This window comes from Rattus rattus, chromosome 2 (assembly GCF_011064425.1).
Source record: "Rattus rattus isolate New Zealand chromosome 2, Rrattus_CSIRO_v1, whole genome shotgun sequence".
Classification (NCBI taxonomy): domain Eukaryota; kingdom Metazoa; phylum Chordata; class Mammalia; order Rodentia; family Muridae; genus Rattus; species Rattus rattus.
This window is the reverse complement of record NC_046155.1, coordinates 42,014,487-42,040,561: the sequence shown is the minus strand read 5'-3', so window position 1 is coordinate 42,040,561 and position 26,075 is coordinate 42,014,487. Positions and strand designations below refer to the sequence as shown.

The 26,075-nt window shown below is 43.0% G+C and overlaps 1 protein-coding gene across 3 annotated transcripts in view; it reads left to right on the top strand.

The window, feature by feature from the left end:
* The window catches only part of Hpse2 (heparanase 2 (inactive)), a 1,004,606-nt gene that overhangs the window by 846,519 nt on the left and 132,012 nt on the right, over nucleotides 1-26,075 (top strand). For all 3 annotated transcript variants that reach the window (XM_032892002.1, XM_032892001.1, XM_032892000.1), the window contains 2 exons: nucleotides 17,853-17,959; nucleotides 22,279-22,393. In XM_032892002.1, the coding sequence (XP_032747893.1) occupies nucleotides 17,853-17,959; nucleotides 22,279-22,393 (222 nt within the window). The remainder of the gene's footprint in view (nucleotides 1-17,852; nucleotides 17,960-22,278; nucleotides 22,394-26,075) is intronic.

The window sequence follows — 26,075 nt, the reverse complement described above, 5'->3', positions numbered from 1 at the left end:
GTGGGGATTTCCGCAGGGACTAGTTACCATGGGAAATACTAGTTACCACGGGAGATACTAGTTACCACAGGAGATACTAGTTACCACAGGAGATACTAGTTACCATGGGAGATACTAGTTACCACGGGAGATACTAGTTACCATGGGAGATACTAGTTACCATGGGAGATACTAGTTACCATGGGAGATACTAGTTACCACGGGAGATACTAGTTACCACGGGAGATACTAGTTACCACAGGAGATACTAGTTACCATGGGAGATACTAGTTACCATGGGAGATACTAGTTACCATGGGAGATACTAGTTACCACGGGAGATACTAGTTACCACGGGAGATACTAGTTACCATGGGAGATACTCATTGCTCACATTCATTGAAGCTCTGGTTTTGAGAGCAAATGACTCCCATCCCTATCCATGCAAAAGCAGAGCTGTGTAGAAAGGAAGAGGACATGGAATCACATTAAGCCGCTGCACGTAGGCCTTCCCCAGCAAGACCCCTTTAGTCAATGGATCAGTCAAAATAACCAGTGATGGGCGTTAGCAATGAATTTAGTCTCCTTCCTGATGCTCTGGTTTAGCGTGGCGGAGTAGATCTGCCTTGAACAGTCTTCTGCCTAGTGATTCTGTGGATTACAGGTTGCAGGGTCACATTTTGAGATATTTAGGATTCTGAATTCCCTGTATCCTGTCTACAGTTTCCCCTGGGCCTCATCAGAATGCAGTATGCCGTGCTGTTCCATCAGGTTCTTTTCTAGGAACTTGGATTCTGCGTAGATAAAATACCTCTCAACAAATAGTCCCTCTATAAATGTGGGGTGGATGGGGAAGTGGCTGAATGAGTGAATGAGTGAATGGTTTATGTTTAAAACTACCTCTGAAAGAAACTTCTCTTTGAAGCTGTCATAGAAAAGCACCATTGAGAACTAAAGAGGAAGTCTGAACATTTTTAATATTCTCATCCTAATATCATATTCAAATAACCTGCAGCCTCCATGTTCACTCGTTCTTGGGGAGTTTTAGAGCCTAAGGATACTCAAGACTTTTGGATTTCTGCATCCCAGTGTAATCACCTGGGACCAGGTACATTGGCCAGAACCCTTTTCTCTCACTGCCTTCTGTTAGGCAAGAAGAGCTAAATGATTGCCAGTCTGTCTGACAACAGTCACTGGCAAGTCTTACTAGCACCAGGCAAAGTTCCGGACCCTGGAGATACAAAATAGAATAAAATGTGGCCTCAAGGAATTCAGTTGTAAGTTTTAATATTTGAACGGGTTGAAACATGTTGCCTGGTGCAGAAGAATATCACCATGGTGGTGCATGCCTGTAACCTAGCCCCTGGGAGGCTGAGGCAGGAGGATCATGAGTTGGAAGCCAGACTCGGCTAGTGAGACTCTGCCTCAGAAACAAACAGAAATCTGCCTGTGGACTCTTCTAGCTTTGAACCCGAGGAAAAGACCGTTGTTGGTAGTATGGTGCCAAGAGAAGGTCCTAACCGTGTGCATCTTGTTAGTTAGGATAGCAGGTGAGTGGCAGGCAAAACGAGGGTGAAGGAATTCTCTCCATTTCACCCTCTACCGCTACGTGGTCCTTAGTCACCACGGGACATCTAAAGGCTAAAGCAGGAGCAAAGCTTACCTCCTATTTTATATAGGGTCCCAGAAACATAAAGAAAAGGGAAATTTGAGGTTACGCCTTTTGAAATGCGCCTGTTCCCCTTGAAGTGGCCTCCCACTTCAGGAAGGAACTTTGGAAACCGCAGGAGAAATGACCTTTAAGTAAAAGCCTCCTGGATCAGGCACCAGCCTTTGTCCATTACAAACATAACGTGCTCAGCAGTCCTTTCAGTTCCTGGTCCCTATGCGGGCTCTCTATGGCTGTGTAAGCCTCACTGCAAAACCCCACGGCAAAGGCATCGTTTGTTAAGTGATGGGGCAGATGACCTAGAACTTTCTCAGGGCACAGCCAGGATAGTTTGCCTGCTCTGTGGTAGCTGAAACGTTAGCTGATGAGTGTACAGCTGGGGTGCTTCAGGATCGTCACGCACGAGGGTATTAGAAGGCGTCTTCACTCAGCTAGTGTTGGTGATAACACTTGTCAGCCTTCACCTTAGTTGGGGCTGAGAACCAGGATAGCTAAGACTTTATGTTTTTTTAACCTATAAAGTGAAGATGCTAAGAACTCTACATTCTCTCCTCTGTAGGGAAATTAAGGAGGTTACACACAGATGTTGCATTAACTCATATGAGCACCAGTCATCATTGCTGTTACATTGTTAGTTATTACAGTTATTTTAATAATTTCTGTGACTAGAAATGTCCATACCGTTCTTTCTCCATCCGTTCTTTGCCTTTTTCTCTCTCATCTGACTTTGAACCCTGGAGAATATAATAGGTGATATTTTTGGCACCTGAAAGGCAATGACTCAATTGCTAAAAGCAGCTGCGGTTTCCAAATTTGGACTGCCATTTAGAGAAGAATTCTGTTTTCTCAGCACTCAGTGAATTATCATGTTAGATGAAAATCTATATGATACTTTTGGAAACCAGCAAAATGTCTGGACAACCCTCACCTTGGGATGAGCCACACACACCTTTCCATTAGAACAGGGATAATCATGTCAGCATCGGGGGATGAGTAGAAGGGAAAAGTTGAGACTCTCACAGTGCAGAGACAGGTCAAATGGGAAAAGGGAGGCATTTAGGACACAACGACACAACGTAGAGGGTACAGTGAGGAGAGCTGGGCTGACTCCAAAACAATGACGTAAGAACCAAGAAGAACCGCGTGGGCTTAAGGCATTTGGACTCTGTGATTTGTGTCTTCGTCTCCTAGAGGAATCAGAGGAGGAAATAGCACTTTTTATATTATTTTCAGCAATTCAATAAGCACAGGAAGGAGCTGGTGAAATCCCAGTCAGGAGGAAAGTTTTCCAAAAGTATTGTCCATGTGATTGCACTTGAATATTAAAGAAACTGCAGTTGGTTCCTCTGTATTTGAAAAGCTAATTTCTTCCTCCTTCCTCCTTCCTCTCTGTCCTTTCTCCATTCAGTTATCAACTGACTAATAACATGAAGTGATGGCTACAATAGTGTGTTATGGGAACCCTGCCGTGGCATTTATCCATCTTACAAAGTACAGGGAGAGAAGCCATGAGAAGTCTTCCAGAGCACTGGCACCTAAAGGAAAGGGTCCCTCTCAGGCAGGTCTTCTTAGGCTACTATTCGGTGCCATTGGTAGGTTGTGAGGATAAGAGAATGGTTGGTGTGGTCCTTAAAAAGACCTCTCTCATTTTTATTAAGTAATTCAGATAAAAATGCCAAACATCACAGATGTCTGAAACGGCCACCTGCTACATTCACTCTCTCTCTCTCTCCCTCCCTCCCTCCCTCCCTCCCTCCCCATTCCTGCCTCTCACTCTGTTTGTCCTTCCTGTACATTACTGCTATCCAAGAGAGGAAAATACCATGAGCGTTTTCCTCAAGAAAGAAGGATGGGGGATTTGCTTGCAGACTGAAGAGCCCAGCAGGTTCATTTGTTACCAGGGTTGTTCCTGGAGGCAGGAGGCAGAGAAGAGAGGAGTAACTAGAAGACACGGAAACCCTGCTATAACCAGAGGGAAGAGCCCACCTAAGAATCCTAGGAGTGAATCTAATAAGGCATAGCACATCTCAGAGGAAGTAAACACTGGGAAATGTGTGGTTTGGGCATGGGTTTACTTAGAAATTGATTGTGGGAAGGTTGTGGAGAATATGTAGGTGGCAATAGGTGCCACACTTGACATCCTTTATTCACCCATTGCTTATGTTATTGAATAAAGGTCATCTCTTTTGGAGTTTCAATAAATACAATGATATTATGCTGCTTTTAATATATTTTAGATGTTAGGCCATGGAAGGAAGGTAAAAAAATAATCCTGGTAAATTAATAAGCACATCAGTCTGTCCAATTATATGAGCTTTTTAACATATCAAAAACTAGTTACTTTTGAGGATGACAGAATAACTAGAAGCACGATTAAAGAGGGAAATAATGTTATTCTTCTTTAGGGGAGAAAGTAGAAAATGTAAACATCGATAGATTAAGAATGGTTCTTATTGAGCGAAAAAGTAAAATAAAAAGAAAGAACATGACTGATCCTGTTATTCAGCACCAGATGAATGAGAGAGAGAGAGAGAGAAGGGAGAGAGAGAGAGAGAAGAGGGAGAATGAATGAATGAGTGAATGAATGAATGAGAATACATGACGATTGCTCCTAGGTGTGGTGGAAGAGAAAGTTTGTTGTAGATAAAAGGGAGCACAGAGACAGGGACATCTGAGAGAGTCCAGAGTGGACATGAGCTAGCCCATGTGAGGAGAGACAAGACAGAAGAGCCAAACCAAGAGGCCAGGAGAGTGAAGAATAGATGAAAAGGGCCAGGTAACCAAAATGGCTGGATAGTATGGGGAAGGGCAGCTGGGGGAAGTGTATGCCAGCCAGGAGAACCCTGTAACAGGTAGACTGAGGGATGCTAGGAGAACCTGGTAGCCAGTTTTGCTTTGATATATTAATGAACACCTCAGTCATATGTCTTGGGTTTGAGACCAAACAGGTATCATCATAAACAAACAAGCAAACAAGCAAACAAAGAACAACAGCCACAAAACCCATGGTGTTTATGAAATCATTCTTTAATTCACTTACTCATTCAACAACACTGAATCCCTCCTTTACTGTCCCAGTGTGTATCACTTGGCAGATGCTCAATAGATATTGAAAGGAGAGAAGCACAAATAAGTGGGATGCAGGACCAAGAAGTAATGTCTTAGTCCCTTCATAGTTGTACATGTGCTGTTCACACTGAAAGCTTAGTCTGTGGCTAACTTCGCTGTGGTCTGACACTACAGAAAATGAATGTAGAGACCCTTGTGAATTGTATCTACATACGGGCATAACAGGAGAGTGTCTCCTATCTGTGTAGAAGTGAAGGAGAGCTCTCTTTTGGACCTAAATAATGTTACAATCTGTTTGTAAATATCATATATTCCATTTTAGAAAACAATAGTTTAGTTTAGTTTAGAAATATTATGTGAAATATTGACCTGGCAAAATGTCAACTACCTGGGTTGAACTCCATACTAAGGAATTAGTGTCAAAGAGTAGATATCATTGGGGAGGAACAGGAGCACAAGCCAAGAAAGCAGATCAGAGGGAGAATACACTGAGGAGCACAATGATAACATGTACTGCATTAATGACTTGGGATAATATCCATGGGTGATCCAAATTTTATGGGTCATAAGTCTCATACAATAGGGACCCTTTTAAGAGAAAGAAAGCAGGGCCTCACAGGTTGGTATCTCTAAACTTTATAACGTGGTTCTGCCTTCTTTCTCTTAAAAAAGTTCCCATTGTACAAGACTTATGCCCTGTAAGAACACACAGAGACAAGATAAAGTCAGCCATTTTGAGTAAACAAAAGAAGACACAGAAGAACATTCCAGAAACCCAATACAATGATAAGCGATAGTGAAGACTGAATGGAAAACAATTAACGGCTGCTTACCTAAGCCTTCCTTTCCCCAACCTTTTCTCTGACTGACCAATATTTCAGGCTCTTGGATGCTCCGCCCATTCAAATGCCACCAACTTTGGTAATGGTGGTAATGTTATTTTTTGTTTAGAATAAACATTAGAACCAATGCTCTTACTTCCATGCCAAAATGCTGTAAGGTCTTCTCCAGGTGCCCCTCCCACTAAGGCTCCTTTTTGCTCCAAATAGCCATTTGTACACAGAGCTATTTCTCCAGCCGTCTGCCCAGAGGTGACACTTCTTCTGCATCACCACTCCTTTCTCTGTCCTCCGTAAACAATGGGAATGGAGCAGAAGGCATCAAGGCTGAGTATGGAAAAGCCTTGACTAGTCACTATCACTTGTCAAACACCATGAAATTTGAAAACTCTCATCTAACCCTCACCTTCAGGGCAGTCACCCCAGATTATCAACTAATCGTGGAGTCAAACTGATATTCCCTCACCAAGAACACGACTATTCTTTGAAAGCACTTCTAATCTTGGGTGGTTAGAAAGAAATTTCATGGAGGTTACAAAGTAAATCATGAATGGATGCCAAATGCAGACAGTGTAATGGCGGAGCATGGGTTCTGCAGTGAAGTGGGTCTGAGTTTGAATTTTCATTTAACTACTTAGGCAAGCTCTCTGGCCTTGAGCAAATTACAACAGATTAATTATGTATGAATGGCATTCATAAACAAAAGGCAATATATTTTGTAAAGTAATGATATCTCTTTCATAATTTAGTGCTTTTGAAATCAGTGTTTTTCATAAGCATTATCAATTAAAACCTGCCTGCAGTTTACCCCTTTTCTCCTAGCTGCTATTAAGTTGATGGTGTAGTCTATAAATATCCCTGTCTAAAAGTTATATCATGGTAAAATGAACACCTTGGCCTTCTTCTGATCAGTTTTTTTGGGGGGGGCTAGCTCCCCCTTTAATACCACAGGTGCCTTGTGTAATGACCAAAAGCTAGATTCTCTTAGGTCATGCTTTCCTCTTTGTATAGATGGAGTCCAGTGGGTCACACAGGCTCCTTTACCTGGGGCTCATAGACCTAAAGCTACCAGATCCTCACTTTCACAAATATCAAGGAGGAGACTTCAATTAGAATATAACAGAGCCCTAACTGGAACTGTGAGTACATGGTGCTTGGCCTTGCTAGCTGGAGGTCCTTAGTTACCGGTACTTCAATGAAATAGTCTCATTTTCTGACTGAATATTTAATAAAGTCACTGTCAGGAAGTTCATGGGGCATGAGAAAAAAGGGAAAATACAAAGTTTCATTTATGTGCAGTAAGATAAGATCAGCGATAGCGTCGAAGAACTTTGGAACTTGGACAAAAGAAGAAAACTTTCGAAAGAGTTGAGGAATATTCGCTAGAGAAAATAATGCTTGAAATATTCTTTGAGGAAACTAACAAAGGCATGGGCAAGGGGCATGGGAGCAAGTAAGCAACCAAAGTACAAGACACCTTTCTAAAGTAGTAAGGCCAGCCTGCAGGGGCTTTCTGGGAAAGGACTGCAGATTGGATGATAGGAGACTAAGTGCTGCTTCTGTAAGGTAGTAAATACCACCTTAATAAAGCTGTCAGTGTTCTAACTGGGGCTCAGTGGTCACTGAGTTCAGTAACATCAGATCCAAGTACTTGCTGTTCATCTCTCTGGCGACCAAAGACCTCTCAGTGAACAAACAAGAAAGAAGAACGAACAAGAAACCAACGAAGGTTCTGAAACTGAGGAGGAGCCCACAGCCAACAAAGGATCAATGTTCTTCCCCTCTTCAAACAAAACAACAATATTGAGAGTTCACCTTGACCACTCAAAAACACAATGTGGAGTCAAGACTCTGATACTCAAGGTAGAGATACAGGTAAGGTTTAAGGAGCTTCCTGAGGACCAGAGAGATGCCACAGTGGGTAAAGGTGCTTGCCACCAAAACTGACAACCTAAATCTAGCCCCCTAGAACCCATGTGGTAAAAAAGGAGAGAACTGACTCCCTCAAATAGTCCTCTGACCATGTGCACAATGCAGTATGTACACGCGTACACACATACGCGCACACACGTACACATATACACACACATGTACACATACACACATGTATACACACATGTGTACACACACACACACACACACACACACACACAATATGTAAAGAATATTAGATCGTGTTTGGTAAAACAAGAAGAAGAGATTTCCTCAAAGAAATTCCTTGTGACCAGCTATCTAGCAGACTTGTTCTCTTACTTAGAGAGCATCTGCTCTTCTGAAGTTCTGGGGAAGGTTGACTCCCAAACACATGAGGTCCTGGAATTAATGGGCTCCAGCTTCTTTGGGAGGACGGGCCTCCTGCCAGGGCTGATTAGCCCAGCTGGCCTGTCCACTGTTCCTGTTTTATTGCTTCCTTTCTCATTAAGGAAGGTGTTGCTCTGGGTAACCATAAACAACATGTCTGCTGCAACAATGCTACCATCTCCTGTGCAGCCAGTGCCTGAAGCCAGGTCTTCCCAAGTCTTCTCAGAGACAGAGACAGAATATCAAGGAACTACAGGAAAGGGAAGATCAGGTTTGAAAAAATATGTCCCATAAATGGTTATGTTCCTATTTTACTTTTTTAAAAAAAAACATCAAAAACATTTTCCCTAAGTGTACTCTCCCTTTTTTCTGTCCTCTCCCCACCCCACATCTCTCCTGCCTCAGAGAATCTCCATAAACACACCAAACATTTTCACTCAGATCTTGCCTCTGAAATGTGAGAGAAGAAATCTGGAAAGGTGGACCCCTCATAACTCTCTGCCTCTAGAAAAAAGTAGGGAATTGTGAGCAGCCAATGGCCACTTAACAAACTTTTCTTTGGGTGCCCCAAAGCTCCCTTGACCACCTGGACCCCAGGGCTGAAGTCTTATCTGGGAAACAAAACAGCTGGAAGGGAGCCAAGCACCAGCTTCCTCCTCTGGCCTCTTGGGTCCATCTGTCCAGTCTCCTCCTCCCCAGTGCATCCTAAGAACAACCTTCACTGGCACATCATTTCTCACCAGGAGCCCTTTCCCTTTCCAGAGCCCTCTCCTCTTCTCTCTTCCAGCACAGGGAGAATCATATTCACTCAGAAAACCACAGTGTTGAACTATAGCCCTTGGTCTCTTAGCGGTTCATTTTCTGGGAGAATGTTGCAGCTGGTCCCATTGATTTTTTTCTGTTTCGTTTTTTTCCCCCTTCTTTGTTTGTTTGGTTTTTCTTCTCTTCAGCCCAAGCTGCTTTTCTCCCCAGGCTCAACCAGCGCCCAGCATCAGCATCCATACTTCCACCACGCCTCACCACGCTGGCCTTCTCTGTTCTTGGAAGACTCCCAGTTCATCAAATTTCCCACCGGGTCCTAGCAGAAAAGGCTTAGAAAGCATTTGCTCAATGACATTAGTGCTTCAGGAATACCCCTCCTCGGATAACTGCTTCCGCTTGGGTCAGTTTCACCCCATTTCCTGTTTTGTTCATGTGGCAGCAGGATACCATGTTGAGGATAAGCGCACATATGCTAATTATGCTCATTATGCTAGTTGAGCTCATGTTTATGATCCATGTGTGCTTAAAATTATTAACTGCCGTTTCCTAGTGCTTAACACATATCTGGGATTTTATCCATTAGCCCAAGTGACTCATCTGAGGTGAGCGCAACCAGTGCCCAAGTCAAACTTGTGTCCTGAACAAGGAAAGAAATGGAGAAAATATTTGGGCTTATGTGCTTGCTATATAGCAGGAACTGTTTCAAAGTCCTTTTACAAATGTTAGTTAGTTAAACCATAAAATACACTGAGGAAGATATTTTATTCTACACTAGAACACAAAGAAGTAATTTACAACACCCAGGGCCACACAGTGAATATACAATAAGGCAGAATTGCAGTGCAGGGCCGTGTCTCCAGGGGCCATAGCTCCTGAACACTAGCTCACCAATCACAACGCTGCGGAAGAGCCAGCCGAGGGCGAGCCCAGGGCACCATGCAAGCACAGCACATGCTTTCCATCCTCAGTTCCTAAACCAAAATTTATAGATTATTTCCTTGCAATTCTCCCTACAGTCAGAGGAGAATTCAGATTAACTTTTTTTTTTAGTATTAGTGGACTTTGTAGGGTTCTGCGTACATAGTTTTCATAACTCCAAACATTTTCTAGAGTCATATCTCCATTTAAAAGAGATAGGCTTTGGATTCTGAAAGAAAATCATCTTATACAAATTACCCCTCCAAGTTCAACACAACACCTCCACCTTCCACCCAAGTGTTGACAGCAAACCTGCTCAAAAGTAGCTGGACATGATTGTCAAATTTTCAATTTCAGAATCTCATAATAATTCTCCATAAAATTTGTAGACATTCAAATCATATTGTATGATAATTTGTTTTTAAGACTTGCGAGCTTGTTGGGTTTTATATATGTCACATGTCGGAAGAGTCAGGATTTCTCTTTTCCTCTCAGAAGTCAAGACTTGATACACCAAAGCTCAGCAAATGCATAGGCAGTGTTCTACCAGGTCTTTAGTGTCCTGGAGCGTTTTCAGTGTGTTTTCTGGTTCTCCTGATCCCTCAATTTGTATTTGCAAGCAGTGCATGGCTTTCTGTTCTTTGACCAGTTTAATCGCCCTTTAAGTCATCTAATTTCCTTCAAAAGTGGGGTTTTCTGTGAGTTCCTACAAGGGCAGATCTGGCGTTGCATCAGCTCCTTTGTATGACTAGAGCTCTATTTTCAATGAAGCCCCACTTCTGTGCCAAGCACTGTTCTAAGAAGTAAACACTTAAGAAAATAAGACTGAGAGGTGTGGGGGAAAGATGGCTATGCAGTGAAGATCAAATCCTACTCCTGGACCAAAGTATCCAAGTTCAGTTCCCAGCACCCACACTGAGGAGCTTATTAACTCCCTAAAACTCCAGGAAGATCAAAGGCCAGAGGATCCACAGGCACCTGCATCACTCAAATGTGGACACACACACACACACACACACACACACACACACACACACACACACTTTAAAAATAACAAAAAATAAATATTAAAAAGAAAAGATGAGTGGATGTCATGACTTCAAAAAGATGGTAGTTGAAGGCTTCCCAGAAGCATGATGAGTAGTTCAGGACCCTATTGCCAAACTGAGGACTCTCTGGACTAGTTCTCTGAATTCATTCATCTCCTTAAAGAGCTCCCATAAATCAGCGTTCACCTGCTGGGTCTGCATCCCTTTCCACTAGCTCAGGATTATCCTGTCATTGGCCTCATGTTATTTATTCTTCGTCAAACAGCTGGGATCCCGAGTCCAATCCCTTCGGGTATTATCCCATCTATGTATAAGGACATCGAAGCTCAGAGTGGTCATAGATATAACAGGGCCTTTAATTTGTATATCATGTTACAGGTTCCACAATCCTTTTCAGACCTATGTATGACCTCATAGCAGCTACAGTAATCTGGCATAAGTCAGATCAGACCCCTTTCCTGCTTAAATCCCTCCAATAGCCTCAGCCACACTCAGAATGAAAGCACTGCCTTTCTTCTCTGACCTCGTTTGCTCAGTCTTTTGTCTCTTTCTTTCTATAATCCAGATGGCCTTCCTTTGGTGCTCCAAGCAGTGGTCCTGTTTCACCTTCCATCCCTTTTCTGTGTTTTTCCTTTGGGAACATTAAGGGCCTGGCTCCCTCCTAATTCAGACACCACCTTACAGAGGCTCTTCCCTGAGCACTGTCTAAAGCACCCCTTCTTCCTGACAAGCTCCTTGCCTAGCAGTTTCTTCTCAGCTCCTATTACCACTAAAATTATTCTTGTTTGTTTACTGTTAGTCTCCCTGAGTGACTACAATGGAAATCAGTTGTACCTGCCCCTAGTCTGCTTAGCATCTAGCAGTTGGCTAATAAATGTTGAAGTGATAAATTAAAGTATTTGATAATGCCTCAATATTTTTGAAATGAAATCCTTGCCTATTTTTACTCTATTTTTAAAAAATATTCTCCCTAGGCAATTTCACCTACATCTGTAGTTTATTATACGAATTTTAACGACTCCCCAATAATTCAGATCTTCATTTCTGAGATGATCATCTCAAAAGCTTATTTAAACTTTATTTGTGTTTAACCTTTATTTGCCTAGTTAATTTTAACTTTTGTTATCAAACACTTTTTTAAAAAAATTAGTTCTTTGAAAGTTTAGTACAATGTGTTTTAATCATAGTCACTCTTTCCCACAACTCCTCTCAAATCCACCCACCTTTCCTATCCATCCAACTTAGTATCTTTTTTTTAACTCACCAAAACCAACTAGTGGTGCTCAAATATTCCTGGATGTGTGTTTTTCCCCTGGAGCACTGTCAGAATTACTAAGGGCTACATTCAGAGAGAAACCAATCTCTTTCCCGGAGGCCAATGGTTGCCAACAGTTCCACAACTAAGGGTAGAATTCTGTGGGTAACTTCTGTTCCCTTGCGTAGATACTGTCTGACTTGGGCTTGCACAGGTTTTGTACAGACTGTTGCCAGCACTGTTAGTTCGTATGTGCAGCTGCCTGAAAGACGATGATTCCTTGTGGTCGTCTACCACCTTTGGCCATGCATTCTTTCCTCCCCACTCTCCCACAATGATCCCTGAGCCTTGGGGAAGTGAGATATGGTGTATATGTTCCTTTCAGAGCATTCTACAGTCTCTCGTCTCACAGCTTGGTCAGTGTGGAGCTCTGTGTAAATGACTGTCTATTACAAATAGGAGTTTCTTATATGAAATAAGGATTGAGAAATGTATTGATCCATATGTATAATGATATCATTTGGAAATAGTTTAGTACTGTGCTCATTCAGCAGCTTAATAGTAGTAATAGCACTCCCCCTGGGGAATGAGCTGTCTAACTGTAGATAGTTTCTTGGCCTGATGATGGTGCCAAGTATGGGATGTTTGATCTTCTGAAGCAATCAGGCAGTTGTCAGTGGTTGGTTGCTCTCTGGTGTTCATGCCACTATTACACCATGTCTTTCTAAACCAGTTATGATAGTAGTGCATGGGATTCAACAGGCGGTAATCAAAGACAGCCTTAACACTGAGTGCTAAGAGCCAAAGAGATATGTATTCATATTATAAAATACCAATGCATTTTAACATATTTTTTAGGAGGGACTTACAGTTGGTCTATTTCAAACCCATGCCTTTAAAGTTAATGAATAATTTTAAGTCCAAGATAATGATTGCTGAAGCCAAAGCTAGTTTGTGATTCATACCAGAGCTCTCAGAGCTCTCTCTCTCTCTCTCTCTCTCTCTCTCTCTCTCTCTCTATATATATATATATATATATATATATATATATATAGTCATGACTAACAAAGAAACCTCATGCTTATTAGTAAGTCACTTCCTTTTGTCTCCCACCTCAGACTTCCTTCACTTTATCAACCCTGTGGAACTACTAATTTACTTTGCACCTCTATGGACTTTCTAGAACATAATCTGGCTCTTTTAAATAAATGGATTCATATAACATATGAATTTTATGTTGGGTTCCTATCACTTAGCATGCTTTCAGAGCTTATCTCTGAGGACAAAGTTAAACTCTGAATTGCCTGAAAGCCAAATGTAAAAAAAGAAAAGAAAAATATAAGTACATTCTTCAGCTTTGATTAGTGATAAAGGAAGTAAAAGGTGTATTACATGCACAGATAGAGTATATTTTAAGGAATTATAAATATAGTCTTCAACTTCAGTATATGATTCTTTTTAAATCAGTTAGCTGTTTCTCATGCTTTCTTATTTTTATGATTTCTCATTCCCTTTGAGAGAGACACTCTGAGCAGTGTTTAAAAGAGTGAGAGCAATAGTGATAAAAACCACACGGTGTTGGTACAGAGGCAGACAGGTCAATCAATGGAATAGAATTGAAGACCCAGAAATAAGTCCAGATACCTACAGAAACTTGATCTTTGACAAAAAATACAAAACCATACAGTGTCAAAAAGAAAGCATCTTCAACAAATAGTGCTGCTCTGACTGGCAGACTGCAAGGACAAGAATGCAAACCGATCCATTCTTAAAATCTCCTTGTACAAAACTCAAGTACAAGTGGATCAAGGACCTCCACATAAAACCAGATATGCTGGATCTAATTGAAGAGAAAGTGGGAAATAGCCTTGAATGCATGGACACAGGAGAAAGTTTCCTGAACAGAACACCAATGGCTCAGGCTCTAAGATCAACAATTGACATATGGGACCTCATAAAACACTGTCAACAGCACAAACGGCAAACTACAGGTTGGGAAAACATCTTCACTAATTTTACTTCTGATAGAGGGCTAATATCCAAAATATACAAAGAACTCAAAAATTAGACTCCAAATAAACAAATAACACAATTAAAACATGGGGTACAAAGCTCAACAGAGAATTCTCAACAGAGGAATCTTGAACAGCTGAGAAGCATGTAAAGAAATGTTCAGCATCCTTAATCATCAGAGAAATGCACATCAAAATGGCCCTGAGATTTCACCTTATACCCATCAGAATGGCTAAGTTCAAAAGCTCAAGCAACAGCGCATGCTGGCAAGGATGTGGAGAAAGAGGAACACTCCTCCATTGCTGGTGGGATTGCAAACTGGTACAACCTTCTGGAAATCAGTCTGGCGATTGCTCAGAAAATTGAAAATAGTTCTACCTGAAAACCCAGCTATACCACTCCTGGGCATATACCCAAAAGATATTCCACTATACCACAAGGACACATGCTTCACTATGTTCATAGCAATCTTATTTGTAATAGTCAGAATCTTGAAACAACCCAGATGTCCCTCAACCAAAGAAATGGATGCAGAAAATGTGATTTATTTACACGATGGAATACTATTCAGGAATTAAAAATGAGGACATGAATTTTGTGGGCAAATGGGTGGAACTAGAAAATACCACCCTGAGTGAGGTAAACCTGACCCAAAAGGACATACCACACTCACTGATAAGTGGATATTAATGAAAAAGTTGTATACCCATGATACAACTCACAGACTGTAGGAAGCTTAACAAGTAGGCCCAAGTGTGGGTACCTAAAACCCACTTAGAAGCAGAACAAAAAAGTCATGGGAGGCAGTGGCAGGGAGAAACCTGGGTGGGAGAGAAGACGGGGAAGGGAAAAGGGGAGGGCCAGATCAGGTATGGGGAGAGACAGGAGGGAGGCCCAGAGGGCCAGGAGAATGAATGGAAATATGCAGCAGTGGGGGTTAGGGGACAGAAAGTCCCAGAGACCTGGGATGTGAGAGGACTCAATGGGGATGATATTAATGCCCAGCAGTGGGGAGATGGAGCTGGAGGAGACCACCTCAAGTAGATAGACATGGCTCCCAGTTGAGGCAGGGGCCACACACCCATCTTCAGAGTTTTTAACCCAGAATTGTTCCTGTCTAAAGGAAATGCAGGGACAAAATGACAAAAATGGAGTAAAGAGTGAAAGGAAGGCCACCCAGTGACCAACCCAACTTGGGATCCATCCCACATGTGCATACCATATCCTGACACTATTACTAAGGCCGTACTATGTGTGTAGACAGGAGCCTGGCATTGCTGTCCTCTGAGAGGCTCTGCCAGCAGCTGACTGAGACAGATGCAGATGCCAACCATTGGAATGAGGTCAGGGACCTCATGGAAGACTTAGGGGAAGGACTGAAGGAGCTGAAGGGGATGGCAACCCCATAGGAAGAACAACAGTGTCAACTAACCTGGGCTCCTCAGAGCTCCCAGAGATTAAGCTAAAAACCAAGGGGCTCACATGGGCTGGTTTGTGACCCTGGGCACATGTGTAGCAGAATGGCCTCAGTGGGAAAGGTTATGTTTAATCCTGTAAAAACTTGGTGTCTCAAGGAAGAGGGATGATGGTGGAGATGGGTGGGAGGGTAGGGGAGCACACCTTCAGAGGCAGGGGAGGATGATGTGAAGAACTCAGGGAGGGGGGACCAGGAAGGGAGGCAACCTTTGGAATGTAAATAAATAAAATAATTTAATTTTAAAAAGTGAGATACCTACCTACTTTGCAGTAAGCAAGATTCAGGCCCTGATAATTCTTTTCTTTCAGTGTTCAGGGAGGGTTGGGGGCGATGTCTCAGTGTTCGGGGAGGGTTGGGGGCGCTGTCTCAGTGTTCAGGGAGGGTTGGGGCGCTGTCTCAGTGTTCAGGGAGTGTTGGGCGCTGTCTTATTTGTAGCAATGCGGTTTGAACCCTTGCTTTGTGCTTGTAAGCATCTGCTCTCTCACTTTAACAGCATGCAGTGTGGCCGCCATTACTTCTTACTCCTCTGTTCTTGGCTAGAATTTTCACTTTATCTAATTTATATATCAGTACAATGTTATTTCTGAAAAGCTCAGTAACTTTGCCAAATACCTTTTTTGTGCATTATAAAATACAAATTCTCTTCTAAATGGGAGTGAGACAGTTGTAGGAAGCTAAACCTAGAGAGAAAGAAATAGTAAAAAGTAATACAGTCGCTTGATGCCTGCCTATGAGTTTGGTCACATGTACAGATGTGTATCTCATTGTAATTCATATATATTCATATAAATACATCTACATATATTCTTTCTGGGTGTCCTAAGGAACCAAGAGCTACATGATAGTATATCCCACCTCAACTTACAGCAAAACCTATCATCAATTCACAAAATATCTTGGTTAGGCTTTGTTTATTTTTTTGTTTTGTATCTTCATTGTATGCTTGACATATGTTCTTAAAATACACATCTTTGGTCTTTATTCTTTATTAATAAATGGCTATAAACAACATATTTGTATTTTTTAATTTATATTGAATTTTTGCCTCAAAAGCTTCATAGAATTTCATGTTATGCATTAAATGCATGTTATATTTCAGTCCTAACTATGGATACCTACACAGACATGGTGAAATCTTTATTCTTTTCTCTTTAGAAACCTGAAGAATAATGGCTTTGGTGAACATGTCTAGGAGTGGAATTTGTGGGTCTCTAAATGCACTATTTCTCTATCAGCCTCCCTTGTATATGCCAGGACCTCCAGTCCTTCTTCAGATTCTAGTCCTTACAGCAGCGGCCAGAGCCTGATGCTAGAGAACACACAGGAGCGTGCTTCTCAGTCTTTCTCTCGGGCCTCTGGATGGGCCAACACGTGTTTGGAGCTTGCTCCAGCCCTCAGAGCTGTGTGAACTAAGGAGAGGATGACTTCTTTAGGCTGCTTCTCAGAGGCAGAAACGTGTACTTCCTTCCCATTGTCACCCTGAGGGACCATTGGGCAGCTTTGGGAAGGGTTATGTAGGCTTTTACATAAAAGTCCCTATGAGATCGAGTCTAAGTTGCCAGCATTGGTTGCCAGTTTAAAAACACGTCCTCCCACTTTCTTTTCTCCGTTTCCCTGTTTAGTCTGTGGCTCATTATTCCTGCTCGTTGGTCTTACTTCGTCAAATGAGCTAGCTATAGACAAGCGTATGACTCACAGTGTACTTTCAGAAGCTACTAGAATTACCCATCACAAGAACTGCCAGACTGCTTTCCAGTATCTGCACCATGATCAGAATAGTTTGGCCAGCCTCCAACTTGTAGAACAGAGACTGGGTAATTTCCAAACTTCAGAGGGACACATTTTAACAAGGCTTTGCCTCTCTTAGAAGGCACACAGCTGTAGTTCCTTGTGTAGAGACTGACACATGGGTCAGGGACTTTTCTTTTTATATTTACTTCAGTTATCCTCAAATTATGGTTATAATATGCATGCCATGCTCATTATACAACAGTTCCCTAGGAGATTTTTTTCTCTCCTACGCATGGTTCAGGACTACTAATACATAGACCGGGTGCTTTATCATAAAAGTTCTGTAACATGACCTGAAAATCATTGCTTCTCGGGACCCGTTACCATAGAAACATACGTGGTTATTCTTTTCTGGTGAAGGATGTTGCTTCCCTAGAGTCATCTTACACTCTAGAGTATGCATTTGCGCCATCACACCATCACTTGGGTTTACTTAAGGGAAAAAGTGAGCACGTGTGAGCATGGATGCTTTTGTGTGCCTGTGGCAACTCTGTCAGCTGCACCGAAGTCCAGCCCTTTATAGTCACTACAGTGGACACCTCTCTCTCACTTTGCATGGTGCTCCTATAAAAGGGAAGCAACAGACACACAGCTTCATAAAGTACAGCACAAATCATGACCACTTGGGAGCAGAGAATGGGAGACACTTCCTTTAGGGAGTGAGGTGCTTCTCTCTGGGGAGTGGCTTTTAAAATCTCATCTATCCTCTTCTGCTTTGTGGTGCGAACAGGTGGTCAGCACATACACTCCAGGAAAGAAGATTTGGCTGGAAGGCATAGTGACCACCTCCGCTGGAGGCGCAAACAATCTGTCCGATTCCTACGCTGCAGGATTCTTGTAAGTAATTGACATTTTTACTCCCAGGAATTTCTAGGAATTGACAGGGAAACTGTAAGACACTCCTTACCTGTTCCAGGGAAAAGCTCGTTTCCAATGGAAAGTTTACATCTACTCATTCATGAATTATTTAACCTTACTTAGCCACTTTTCCAGCTACTAACAGTCAGACATTAGCCTCAGAGCACAGATGACATCTTGCATAAGTCATAGCTCAACCCATCCCGGAGTCAGCTGCCTGCATTCTCCCATCTCCGTTTTACCATAGTTCCATGAGTTGGGTAAACAACATTAATGGTTTTATCCTCCAGAAACATGACTGAAAGGACAAGTATGAGAGATGACCATATTGCAAAGAATAATTATGCTGTAATGATTCTTTAATGCGTACTGGATCTACCAAGAACCAGGCACTGTTGAAAGCCTTAAATACTTTGACCACCCATGATATCGGTGCTACTGTTTTAGTGGTGAGCCAAGCTAGTGTTGTCCTCATAGTACAACAAAAGACGTTGAAAAACAGGGTTGAGGTAAGTTAGCCAAGAGAGCTCATTTAGCTAGTGGCAGAGATCAGACTCAAACCCAGATGGCCTCCTCCAGAGTTCAGCCTTTCCCCATTCAGTGGACCACTTCTTTCTGTCTCCCACAGCCTTGCTGTGAAAGAAAACTGGTGAGCTTACAGAGGAATAAAAACTCCCTGAATGGGTTATCAGAAGGGTTTCATAGACAAGGTGGCATTTTGTGGGATATGGTAAGAGTACCTGGTCTTCCCAGGTGAAGAGGAGGAGAGCTAACAGTGAGGTACCTCAGGCTGAAGAAACAACACAGAAAGGCATGGCAGAGGGTCAGTGAATAATGTGAAGTAAAGGCTTCTTTCAGCAGAGACAGAATGAAGGCTGATACTATGAAGAGGGTTTACACCAGACAATGGGCGGTCTTATAAACCAGGGAAAGGAAATGAGGCCCTGTTCTGGGCTTATTCCAAGCCACTAAAGATATCAGAGAAGAGATACTCTAATAAGCATTTTAAAACTTAGACCTTGTCAATATTATGCACAGCGTCTCAGGAAGGATGAGAATATGAGTTTGAAAGCTACTGTAGTTGTCTGAAGAATGACTTGAGACAGAAACATAGCGCTCTGCCTGGCTCTCAGTGTCATGTAGCCAGAACAAACCGCTCACAACCAGAGACAAACCAAGTACTCTTTTCTGGTCCACTGTGGTCCACTGGACCAGGCTTTCTGGCTGAGCAATGCATGAACTGCAGCTTTGCCCTCAGCTATGTGTTTTGCTACTAACAGCTGTTCCTAATTAGACAGATGTGGCTCCCCTCCATGGAGACAGTGTCCTTAATACATATGCGAAGAACAGGTCATGCCAGCCAAGTAGATGGCATTTTCAGATGAAGCCATGTCAAAGGTTCATGAAGATAGCTGCCCAGTGTAATTCATGGTGTTACTTTAGGTCTTCCATGTTGGTAACCTCAGCATCTAACTGTGTCTCACAGAGAAGTCCAGTAAGCATGGTTCAAATTAATGAAATGGAGTGAATCAGCATTTAATGCGGTGTTACTAAGAGGCTTCTTTCATAATATACTCCCCGCTAGTTTGATATGAATCCTGTGACAAGGGTGAAAAGCCAGGTTGGCAGTCAGTACTCGGGGACCCCTTGGAATCAACCCAGAAATGCTTTTGCTCAGCTGTTGCCAAGTGACTCTGCTTTGAGGTCCAGCGAGCAGCCTGGTTGTACTGAATGTTTTCCTGAATATTCTTCCACGTAAGGAATGATGTGAAATGAAAAGACCTTCACAGAGGCAGCTGAAACAGAGGCCTGCCTTGGCTTGAACATCAGTTAAATAGCTGTAGATGTCTACATGGAACTGCAGATGAACATAGCTGTTGATATGTGGGCTGAGCTCTGATTACCAGTGCTTAGTTGGCAGACATCAGAAAACTCTAGTTCATTATGCTCCTGGTCTTTCCTCTCACGTCCCTGTCATCCATCCCATCTTAACCCTACTGGCAGCACACAGCAATGTACTGTGTTCTTGAAGGTGTGCAAATTGTCTCCCAGAAAACAATAGAGGTATAGCATTCTAAGACACTAGGTAGCACGTGAAAAGATGGCGTTTCCCCCAGGTCTTTCGATACACCACATAGCCATGAGCTTCCCGGGGCACATGCAAATGTACACATGAATCAGAAGTCTGCTACTGTGACTCAAAGAAAGCTATCCTGTCCATCTTTGGAATGCTGCAAATTCTTCCTGAGAGGCTGCCATGTCTCCAGCATGTAGAGCAAGAACACAACTGCTGACTGCGACGCTTGTGATGGGAGAATAGATACTTAACAAGTGAGCGATGGGACAGCCCCCTGTTGCTGTGCAGATGGTGCTGATGGTGGGGCTCATGCAGATACAATCATGCATATATATTTCTTCGAGGAGATGAAACTCCATATTTGCTTTTATAGTTCAGCATTAAATATAGACTGGATATCTTTGGCACAGATATATAAAGATGAACATGGCTAGAGCTCTGATTTAAGAGGCATTCACCCAGAGTTCTTACTCAAGTTCCACCACGGGGCGTCTTCAGTAATCCATCTGCTCCTGTGCCTCAGGACTAGAACAAGAGCTGAGCCTATTACCCTGACTCACAGGCTGCCAAACTAATGAAAATAACAAAGGCAAGTAGCTTTGCCATGCGATGTTCTCAAGTAATTTCAATTCTCTGGGTCACAGTGTCCCAGCGGGAACAAGACCAGCACAGCAAACGCTCTGCTCTGTTGTCCGTCCGCAGACCTGCCTTCCGATTTAAAGCTCGTTTTGTGTGTGAGTCGCTTTGCTTTGGGGTTTGGATTTGTAGCTCTAATTGCCAGTAAATGTGTTCATTTCTATGAGAATAAAATAAAACTGTAAATGTAAAAAGATTTGAAAATGTGAACACTATTTAACCATAATATAAGAATTAGAAATGCTCTTCCTTCCAGCAGGGAAAAGGTTTAATTCTAGAAGTCATGGGTTTGGAGCCCCATATGGTTTCAGATTTGGGAAATCATAACTATGCATAATTTTTCCCATGTGCTAAATGGTGATTTTTCAAAGTTTCTAGAATCTAATTTTATCCAGACAAATGTCAGCCTAAACAGTGCTGCGCACCTACAGCGTGCCAGGAAGCGTTGTGAGTCTAAGTTCAAATGTGGTGTGATTGAGGGCCTGTGACCGATGGGGAATGGTAGAGAGAGGTGTGTGATCTCCACGCACCAGGCTGACCAAGGGCACACACAGAAAGTGCTCTGTGAAGGTAGAAAGTGACACCGCTGACTAGGATGCCAGAGGTTAGAAGACAGCACTAGCTTAGGAGATTAATATGTGGTGAGGAATTGAGCAAACAGAAAGAAATGAGTTAGAGGAGGGTCAGTAGAAAATGCTAAGCATGAGTTAAAACGTGAGAAACGTGTAAAACGTGGGTCATTACAAGACAGCATGCTACATTGGCTACTCAGAAGTAATTTTGTGCAACTTAGACCTGTGGAGAATGAAGTTTGAGGTAAAAGCAAGGGTGAGTGATAGTCTCAGCAGTGGTAATATGGAGAGAAAACCATGACTGCCTAATCAATGAATGAATTGAATCTGTCAGTCACAGTGCAGGGTCAGGCCTGGCATTTGGGAAGAGCTTAGAAGGCAGGCTTTGAGCAGCAGGCAGTGCAAACTAGGCCTTTCACATCATCAGGTATGAGAACACGGTCAGTGCAGGTTTCCCATAGCAGCACACATGTGCAGGTAATGTGCTTGGTCCAGGAATAGTTGATCATGGCGTCCAGGAGAACATTATTACTGTGACAGCGAACCATGAGAGGTCCAGACACCGAGGCTGGTTTTCACAGGTCGTAGGTCCATGTAGGGTAGAGTCCTGTGGAAAGCGTGTGTACTGTTAGAGCGAGGAGACTGAGGAGGCAAGGCATGCTGTGAAGTCATGTGCTCATATGTTTGTGGCCAGGGAAGAGGCACTGGGCTCCTAAGTGCTGGCAGTGTTCATTTGTTAGTATTCTAGAAGTAAAATGTAAGTCATACAGTGTGATAACTCCGATCATGAACAATTCATTTTATTCCCTCAGACTTCTGTTCCTGTAAAACAAGAGATTGGATATGATAATCTTTGAGATCTCTTACCTGTTCAACACCTAAAATGATTTTCTCCTTTCAAGCATCAAGTACAGTGGTTCTGATGTTGTTTGTGTGCTGAAGTTAATCTTCATGGCTTGTTAGATGCCATTTTAAAATGTGCTGATGTGGCTTTCTTCTTCTTTTTCTTTTAGATGGCTAAACACTTTAGGAATGCTGGCCAATCAGGGCATTGATGTCGTGATACGACATTCATTTTTCGACCACGGATACAACCATCTGGTGGACCAGAACTTTAACCCATTACCAGTAAGTGCCGGATAAAGATTCCCAATTCCTTTCCATATCATTTGGTTCTTTTGATCATGCCTTTTTCCACACGAGGACATTTTTTCTCCTTTTGCTATTGACAGTCTCTTTCATAAATCAGACAGAGCGTTCTTGTCTTTTGATTTCATGAACCATTCCATGAGCTTTGGGCTCCACCACCTCCCCCTACACATACAGCACCTACACAGACACACATACATACATACACACATACACACATGTGTGTACATACATTTATATGTGTATATGTGTAAATTTATTGCTTTTACTTTAGCAAACTTTGTACAATTAAGATTCCACATCTACTTGTGGCCTGTTTGAACTCTGCTTGAGAGCGGATTTTTCCAGATTGTTTTCTTTGAATGCTAATAGGAGGTATTAGCTCATGTCAGATGCAGCATGTTGAAAGCAGATGAGGGTGTTCACCAAGATCAGATCTAATAGGAGCCAGCTCTAGGGGAAGGGATGAAATGCACTTGGAGTTAGAAGTTGGCCCCATGTGATGATGAAGATTTGCCCCAAGGCAGAGTTAGTTCTGAGTGGCCTGCTGTGCCATCATCAGAGAAATCTCACGTAGCCCAGAAAAGCAGGTTTTTGCTTTTTTTCTTAGAAATATCACACAGATGATTCTTTCACACAAGTATCATATCATGGTCCTGGTGGAAGGTCAGACTCCTCTCCCCATACCTGTGGTTGCCCTTTGAGATGATGTGTCACTGAGGGTGAGACGGGAAGTGGGTATAGCACAGCCCTGGACCAGGTCCTGGGCCTTGAGTTATGGCTGGCTACCTTTAGGGCCCCGGGAATAGACCAAACAGTGCATGAGCACATGTTCCTGTCACTTACCTCCTTTACCTGTTTCTACCCAACTTGTTCTACATTCCCAACCCCACATCAAGAGGCCTCCAAGCCCAGACCAGGAGCAGTGTGGCCCACAAGGCTATCATTCTCAAGTCTCAAAAGTGAAACCGATTGGCACATTGTTCTCCCTCACAGAGCAAGAATGAATCTTGACGTGTGTGAGGCTGAGGGAGGAAGGAGGGCCTGGGCTTTCTGCTTGGAACTGTAGAGATTCAGTTTGTTTTCATGTATCTGTGTAAGTAAGCCAAAATAACTAGGAAACTATATCCAAGGCATACGTACTAAACAAGCAAGATCACGTTTTCTATTTGGAACAAATGTAAGAGGCTTTGGGGGTTTTTGTTTTGGTTTGGTTTTTTTGTTTTTTGTTTGTTTTGTTTGGGTTTCTTTGGAGCAGCAGGAGTTGGGGAGGAAACAATGAATAAATAAATAATAGAATGTTATTATTCTATTATGCATCCAGATTCCTAGATGTGTATACAGGAAGGGCTTTTCTTACCACGTGACAGCTAAGGGAAGAGACAGCTGATGGTAAGAAGCCAGATATGCAGACTTTTTAAGCTAGGAAGAGGCTAACACGAACATTTCATGGTGGGAACTAACTCAGCATGTCTGAAGAAACGCACGGTCACACGTGCCTGAGACACGGAAGGAAGGAGGAGACTTGGCAGCCGTGAAGTAGGCGGAGTCGGGCTGCTCAAAGCAGTTGTACTTTTATTGTAGTAGTGAGAAAAAACCACTGGAGAGCTTTGAGAAGGGAAGTAGTCACTCCACCTCAGTGCACCAAGTACCATCCTTAACAATGCAGACCATACCTTACAATTCACAGATTAGTTTTTATTTCTATTTAATATTATTTGGTGTATCTGAAAACTGCAATCCTCCCTTTCTTCTTCCCTCCTTCCTTCAAGCCTCGTTCACTTGTCTTCTTTGCATCCCATTTGATTACCAATAATTCCTGGCTGCGCATCTCTGTGGTGAGCCAAAAATACAGAGATCCTGTGCAGTGGCGAGAAATGGAAAATGGATATGAGATCACAGTAGTTTATCATAACTGCTCTAAATAAAGCCTTCTGAGGTAAATGTGGTTATTAACTTTCCTGAAAATTTAGAAAGCTAAAGAGTAAATGAGTGTCCGGGGTCAGAGAAGTCATAGTAGCCAGCTCCCCACCCCATCCCCGGGATTTTCTAGCTGTAAATCCTGTTTTCTCTCTACTGTGCCTCACTATTGCCCATAACTCTCACTTAGGTGTCCTTGTCCTGCCTGCAGCAAATCCTGCCCTTTTCTTGGGTCTGGGGATAAATAGGAGCAAAGGAGACAAGGTGGTGCAGGACGGGTGTTGGAAGACTCAACAGGCCTGCTTTCCTGGATTAGACAACCCCGCATCTTACCACGCCTCCCTCCCTGTGACTGCCCGGGTCCATGGCAGCGTACACTTAAGACACAAATATTCATGGCTTTATTCTCCCCAGATCAGAGTAAATGCCCATGGCTTCCTTTAAAAGCAGAGCATAGAAATCTTCAGCTGCCACCCGATGGCCCCAGAACTCACATAAGCCCCTGAGATGCTGACCCAGTGTCCACGGATGTAGCACAAAGGCCCAGTGAGCCGGCAGCTACCGTTCCAGGGGCATCACACTTCGATAAAGACACCATATGTAAAAGCACTTAAAAGAGAGCAAGCCCCTCTTTATCTTCCCTCATAGCAAATTCTGTACCTCATAAGTAGAAATTGCCACAGCTGGGAGAGTCCTAAGTGTACCCTGGAAAACTTTACAAACCAGACCAGTACATTGCTGACTGGGCCCAACGACGGTAACGGAGCTGGGCTTAAGGATCATATTGGTCATTTCAAACAGCTATGGAGTTGATAACTGAACAACACTAATAAAAACCTGTGGGCTTTCCACTGAGCTGCTTCCTCAAGAGTGTTTAAGAGATTAGAGGGTTGGTGAATTGTACTTGAGTTTCTCTCAGAAAAAAAAATGTTTTTTCTACTCCCATTCTTTCCAACCCAGCTTAGTATATTTCAGGAAAGAATCTTATTAGCAAATTTGTTTCTGTTTTGCTGGTGCTCTTGAGTAAATCCAGAGACCGCAAGCTTCTGGGGCCTCAGGGCTCCTCAGACCTTGCCCTGCACCACCTCCCCTCCCTCAGCTCTGGCCGACCTACTCCAATAGTACCTGTCAAAGGTTAGCGACAACGTCAAGATGAGTGACACTTTGAACATGGTTTCTAGGAGTTAGCGTGAGAGAATGCGATACAGAAGACTTTTAGGGCAGGGAAACTATCCTGGGTGGCACTAAATAATGGGTTCTTTATATGCCAATCCCAAACCACAGACTGGACACCACAGATAAACCCTACTGTAAAATACAGGCTTTCCATGTCACCGATGGAAGGTCACCAAATGTGAGCAACCCACTCTGACGTTGAGGATGGAAGAGGATGTCAGGGCAGCACATGGGGACATCTCTGTATCTGGTGGCTGGGTTTCCGTTGGACCTGAAGTCTTCTCTTTTACAACAGAAGTAGGGTGAAGAAGGGAAAGGGGGAAGGGGAGGGACAGAATAAGAAAGGTTCTACTCTGCTGTTCTGCTCAGGAAGCAACTCTTCAGCTACAATGCTTGTTCCTCCATGGTTCTCTGCTCACAAAGTGGCGCCTCCTCCTGCTGTGAGACTCTCCCTCCTGAGGAAAGGAGCACATTTAGTTGAGCCACGCATTGTCATAGGGTCCCACCCTTTACCCTGATGGCCCTGCCATTGGGAAAGAGGGGACATGTGAGTCTCCACAGCTGA